Source organism: Plectropomus leopardus, chromosome 12, assembly GCF_008729295.1.
Source record: "Plectropomus leopardus isolate mb chromosome 12, YSFRI_Pleo_2.0, whole genome shotgun sequence".
In the NCBI taxonomy this organism is placed as follows: domain Eukaryota; kingdom Metazoa; phylum Chordata; class Actinopteri; order Perciformes; family Serranidae; genus Plectropomus; species Plectropomus leopardus.
Genome location: NC_056474.1, coordinates 11,882,706 through 11,889,499, shown reverse-complemented (window position 1 = coordinate 11,889,499; position 6,794 = coordinate 11,882,706). Strand labels below are relative to the sequence as shown.

The window sequence follows — 6,794 nt, the reverse complement described above, 5'->3', positions numbered from 1 at the left end:
AATAATAATAATAATAATAATAATATAAAAATTTTCACATTCACATAAAAATGCTATTTATAGGTGCCTTTCAAACCCCTCAAGGACACCGTACAAGTATCAATGCAACCACAGATAGTAAAGTCAAACAATCATTAATAAACAGTAATAAGTTAAAAATAACTTCACAAATCATTGTCATAAAAAAAACAAAACAAGGTATAAAATCAGTATAATGAAATCACCATCAGTGCAATTAAGATGTGTGTGTGTCACCATAAAATCAGACCCAATATGACAGATTGAAAAGGTGTGTTTTTTAACAGGATTTGTGTCCACTTTTTCTGCACAGACTCAAAGCTTTCCGAGTGTGGTGATGTGTCTGCTTTCATTGTTGTCCAAGTTGGCGTCTGGGATGCAAGACTGTGCTATCATTGCAAATGATGATGCAAGTTAGACAAAAATAGAAGCAGACCTGATAGATTCCCCATCTCAAGCAAGTGTTACAGCTACAGTAGGTCACTTTTATAAAAAATACCTTTTTGTAATTTTTGCTGAAACTGTCGCTACATCCTGACAGTAATACATGAGACAGATAATCTGACAGAATCAGGTTCTTGTGCATCCTCCTGGTGCTCCTCATGGAATTTGCAATAATCCACAGCACCTGAATGATAACAATCATTTAGTGCCGGGAGGAGTCTCTATCGCAGAGTTCATCACTGCATTTGCTGACAACAGCATGCACGGAAAGACAAGTACACAGAGGATGACGTTTCACAAAAATCTTCTTTTCATTCACACAGGTCCTCTGTTTACTTGTCTTTGCCAGTGTTGGCATGGCATGTCCATCGACATCAACACGCAAGAACAAAATGTTTCATCATTTGTCACTACGCCACTGTAGTGGTAAGCAAAAAAACAAACAAACATGAATCGAGCCTTTGCTATAATGGCATTTGTGTGTCGAAAAAAAGTTTGAAGAGGAGGAAATTGTGGACACGGTCGTAGCTGGGAAAAGAGGCCAACTTGGCATGCCAATTTCACAATGAGTATTTATTAGCATCTACTAGCATTTTGCAGTGTCACGCTGATCAGTGCCACTGACACTCTGATGTAGGACCACTGTTTTAGAGCCACAACCAAAGATATTGCCATGTTTCTTTCACATTGGTTATCTTTTGGGCTCTGATTGGTTGTTTTCATTCAGGATTCTTGCAGATGCCATGAGAAGCACTAGGAGAAGCACATTTTTTCACATTTCATCTCTCATATACTACTGTCAGGATATATTGGCAGTTTTAGCAAATATTACAAACGTTATTTTTCTAATAAAAGTGACCTACTGTAGCTTTAATACTTGCTTGAGATGGGTAATCCATCACGTCTGCTTTTATTTTTGTCTTACTTGCATCATCATTTGCAACGATGGCGCAGTCTTGCATCGCCAGGCGTCATGATTTCTGGCCTCCTGGGAGCAACGATAACTCAACTTGGACAACAGTGAAAGCAGACATATCACCTCACTTAGACAGCTTCATGAAAAAATATTCAGATATAGAAACACAGAAAAGGCCAAGTTTTCATGACTGGGTCGGGGTGGCAGACTGGAGTCTGGATGCATGAGGTGACCTCTAGCACAGCGTGTCCTATCAGTTGTCAGTGTCACCACATTGCGTCAGATCATCACCCATGACATACTGTCAGGGAATGTGCTGCTGACTTGCTTTTGAATGATTACATCATATTCACATTCATGATGTTTGCCAACATGGAAATATCACTTTGCGGGCTAGTCACCTCCCCAGGGCAACGGGACAGCAGGATAAATAACGTGACAGTAATGCGACAGAAATCAGTCCCAAGGACCATCAACTGAATGCTCTGGTGCCTCTGAGCCAACCATATTAGCGATCCTGCCACCAAACTACTCTATAAATAGCTCTACAGTCAATGCTAATTGAATCCAATAGAGATTCAAATTACTTCATTAGAGGTCTGAAAGCTTGATAAAGACAGGAAGACAAACAAGCAAATCTAACCTGAGTAACATTCAACAGCCAACCACTTCTATATATTGCATGATTTTTAACTTCAATAAAAGAAATACAAACTGAACATCAGATCACAACATCAAACACTTCTTTGTAGGCAACAAACCCTCTAGTCTACACATGGCTGAAATATATATTATATTTACAAAAGAGGAAAGCTTTTGATTTTGGTGCACTGTGAAGATGTACCCAAAGGGCTTGCTGTATTGTGTTTCATACTACCCCATATTTCTTTTACAGGCAGAAAACACAGAACTAGAATGTCTACAGTTTAAGTGCATGGTGATGTAATTAATCACAGTCTTGACAAAATCCTGGCTGAGCAGAGACAAGCTCAATCTGCAAAGAAAAAAGGGGGAGAGAAAAAAACAGAGAAAATCCTCTTGCAAGTATCCAGGCTGATTAAAATGTGGTGCTGTTTTTAAAAGGCAGGTGACCATTTCATGACATCAGACACACCATCTTCATCATGTTGCATGTAACCTACATTCTCCAAAAACACCCTGATGTGGCTGCTTTTAATTAAAAACACTTGTTTGCATACCAAAATGGCTGAGTGATGATGTAATGACACTAAACTGGAAACGGCTTTGTGTAAACAGCCTATGTAGTTCCCATTTCAGTGGCATCTACATCCTAAATAGGTGACAAATACAGCTTTCCATATAATGATTCATATTTTCTACGAGGACAACCAACAAGTAGCAATGCAAGTGAGAGCCCAACCCAATCAGAAGTTCTGATCCAGTCAGAGGCAGTTTCCACAACAGCAACAGTCGCTTTGTGTCTAAAGGTATACACTGACCCACTTACACTGAATATTGTCACACGCGAGACACATGAAGGAGACGCAAAGCACACAGAGACATAGGAGCGCCTGATCTGGTTGTCAAACAGAGCCCAGAGGCATGGCCATCGCCGGAAAAAAAGAGATCCTGGATGGCGGTACCGCATGGGCGAAACCACACCAGGCACGAGCCTATCCATACTCACCGTCCTGCGTGTCGTTCCCGCGGCTGCAATTGCTGCAAATGTGCTTTATCTCTTTCCCGATGTGACAGTGGATCGTAAAGGGCATGTTGTTGTTGTGGTGCGGATGCTGGCCGTGCCCTTTCTTGTTGCTGAGAGACATGATTTTGACCAGGCTGAACGCTTTTTTCTTAGGTTTCTCCACCGCTACGGGCGTTTCTCGGCACCCCGTGGTGAGCCAAGTGCCGTGCATGATGGTGGGCGCTGGATCCACCGTCGGGTAATTGGCCGTCTTGAACATTTGGGGGGGGGGGGGGGGCGCGAAAACGGAGCGGCGCGTTACGACGGCGTGAAGTGAAATTAAAGGGCCATCAATTGAGTCCTACCTGACCTACAGCAGCAGCTCCCATCGACCTCTCTGCTGTATTCCCACACCTTTACCTGAGATCCCAATAATCTACAGCTATGCTTGCGCAACGCAAACGCCGCCGCCGCCGCCGCTGCTGCTGCTGCTGAGAGAGAAAAAACCCTGCTGCCAGATCCAAGTGAGCTAATAATAAAATAGAGGGTGAGTAGTGAATGGCAGTGACTACCTCTCCCTCCCAGAGCTGTAGACTGCAGTCGGGTTGTAGCTAATCCGCGATTAGTGGTGCTGAGCAGTGGGTGCCTGTGATTGGCTGCACGGAGCGCTCCTCTAATAGGCCAGAGGACGGAGGAAAAGTTGCCCGTCTGATAATAGAATAGCTATCACTACTTTATTTTCTGACGAATTACATTAAATGACAGAGGCTTTAAAACGGCTGTAACAGCAAAAGAGCGAGTTATTGCCTGGTTATGGTTTAATCAACATTTTTATTATTTACGGACAGATCTCTGGGGTGTGACTTTTTTTTTTTAATTATTTTTATATTGACCCTCTCTCTGCAGAAACAAATATTTATCCTTGAGCCTCCCTGAGTGGAGGAAATGCATGGTTCTCCCTCCACCATATAGGCCCAGACCACATGTTTGTGTAGGGCTGTCAAACATGAATTTATTAAATCGAGATTATTGCAGAATGTCAGCAGCTAATTGTAATTAATTTCATTTTGTTAAGTGCATGTTTTCATTTCAATTATTTTTGCATTTGAAATCGCCTTGCTGTTTTTCTATCACCAAATTTTACCCTCATTTTGGAGCGTTATTACTGGCCAGCTTCCTGATAAGCATGAATTGTTGGTAGCACTGTATTCCTTGGGTCTTCTAGTTGTAAATTATACGGCTGATACCGATAACATGTCAGTATTATCATGCATCCCTAGTTTTTGGTCATTTCGTCTCTCTTTGGAGTCATTTTTGTCTCTTTGTAGTCATTTTGTGACTCTTTGTGGTTGTTTTGCCCCATTTGTAGATCTTTTGTTTCTCTTTGTAGCTCCTTTGTATCACTTTGTGTCTCTTTAGGGTAATTTTGAGTCTCTTCCTGGTTGGTACATTTTAATTTGAGTGACATTTTGCAGGTGAAGAACTGTGGGGGCCCTGATAGTTTTGTTTGGATTAGTGTTCAGTTATCCATCCATGGGATTTAGGGACATCTATTAGCAAAATAGTATATAATATTTAGAACTATATTTTCATCTCCTTATAACCACCTGAAAATAACAACTGTAGTGTTTTTGTTACCAAGAATTAACAGTTTAAATCTAAATACAGAGCAGGTCCTCTTCCATGTAGTCTGCTATGTTGTTCTATAACAGCCCAGAAAATACAAACCAAACATGGACTCTAGATAAGGCTATTTGCATTTTTGTATTTGTCACTGTAGTTTACATGCTTAGCACACTGGAGAGGTTTCAGGTCTGCTATGTTGCCACAAGATGCCACTAAATTCAGCATACTAGACCTTTAAATCACACACTATTTACTCAAGCAGGAAGCAGTTACAGTTGGCTGGCTAATACACATGTAGCCTACATCAGCTGATTCAACATTGTCCTCAAAGGATATCAGTGTATAACAAATAAAGGGTACGCCCTTCCCATTTATCCACCCTCTCTGCAAAACTGATGAGAAAGGATAGAAGATTAAGTGAGATCTAGAGGTTCAGTTTAAGTGCAAGGGTTCAACAGAGGTGAATGGAAAAAAAGGATTACTCTAATGTAGGTGCAATAACAAACAAGAGCTCAACGAAAAAAGCAAAGGGACCATAATCAGTGATCACAAAGCTCAACACTTCAAATGAGAAAGCTCAGCCTAAAGTAACAGCGTGGCATTAAATATTCTTTCTTTACATCACAAATTCCAAACAGCAACTTGGTTGATCCCTGAAGTTACTGTGCACATTTTGGGGTAATTGATAACATTAATGGGCAGTTAATGAGGCGTTAATCATGGAAAAGATAACGGACCCCACGGCATTTCCAATCATGTTTCCTACAGAGCAGTGAATGGTGGGCTGGGACGGGTGGGGGGGGTATCTTTGATGTTCCTTCAGTGAGCTGCAGCTTATTCCAGTGACATCAAAGCTCGCTCTGAAATGAGGGACAGAGGCACTTGATTTACTCCCACCACGGTGCAATGCTGCCCCTGCCCTCAGTTGCCTCTTTTTTTCAGCACAAAGTTTCACTCTCTTGCATTCGTGTGCGTTAAAGTTCAGGAAACTAGCAAGAAAGAGCTACTTTTGTGTCCGAAAAACATTTTGCAGCAAAGAGTAAGAGGTTAATGGATAAAGGAGTGAAAGTGCCTCGCATCGGGCAGATAATACTGCAGCAAGGTGCTACTTGAAAGGGAAGACTTTAAACTCTCAAAAAATGTATGTTGCCGTCATAATGCTCCACTAGTTTCATAAACAAGAACAGTGATAACCTTTCTCTCCCTGTTAACTCGCATCAGTGCACATTATTCCGCCCAAAGGACATTGAATAATCTTAAAATGTACTTAAGGATCAAGGCTCAAAGCTGGTATTGGCCTTAAAAGTGTGAGGACTTATACGGGCCTACATCTTGTTAAACTCAAGGCCACTTACGCCTTAATTTCCTGTTAGATCATTTTTACAAGAATCAGATAATTAAAGCTACAAGGCAGGTCATTTGTCGGCTGCGAGGGAGAATGGTCACATTTGGCGATGTGGTTATGTAACCTCTGTGTCAGGCGGCACTGATCAGTGCTACAGCAGATCCCCTCTGTTAATCCGTAAGAGAGGAAGGGGTGAACATTTATTAACTATTAAGTCATTTTTATAAAAAACAGTTTTTCTTTTACTTTGAAATGTGTTTAATATGAAGTACATTGTCTTACTGTCATTATCTCCCTCACTATAAAGGCTGTATATATGCTTATATTGGTAGAACTGATGTTAGATTTCTGAAGTTTATTATACTGCAATTTGCATATTGCCTATCAATTTACTGTACAGTTATTTGTATCAAAGTGCATCAATCTTTGTTTTTATTATGTAACTTCAACTTGCTATTTCCCACAGATGGCTGTTATTATGACCCCTGCTGTCAATGAAGGGGATAATATTTTTTTGTTGAAGTGTAAATGGGGTTAGTTCAGAAACTGTTGTTGATGTAGGTCCCAAGGCCAACTGAGCATGTGATACTGTAATATATGTACNTTTGTATCAAAGTGCATCAATCTTTGTTTTTATTATGTAACTTCAACTTGCTATTTCCCACAGATGGCTGTTATTATGACCCCTGCTGTCAATGAAGGGGATAATATTTTTTTGTTGAAGTGTAAATGGGGTTAGTTCAGAAACTGTTGTTGATGTAGGTCCCAAGGCCAACTGAGCATGTGATACTGTAATATAT

The 6,794-nt window shown here is 40.8% G+C and overlaps 1 protein-coding gene across 1 annotated transcript in view; it reads left to right on the top strand.

Annotated features, from left to right (window-relative positions):
* Positions 1-6,794, top strand: part of LOC121951238 (phosphatase and actin regulator 1-like) — a 41,871-nt gene that overhangs the window by 17,028 nt on the left and 18,049 nt on the right. Inside the window, 1 exon segment of the mRNA XM_042497498.1 lies at positions 3,198-3,282. Coding sequence (XP_042353432.1) covers positions 3,198-3,282 — 85 coding nt within the window.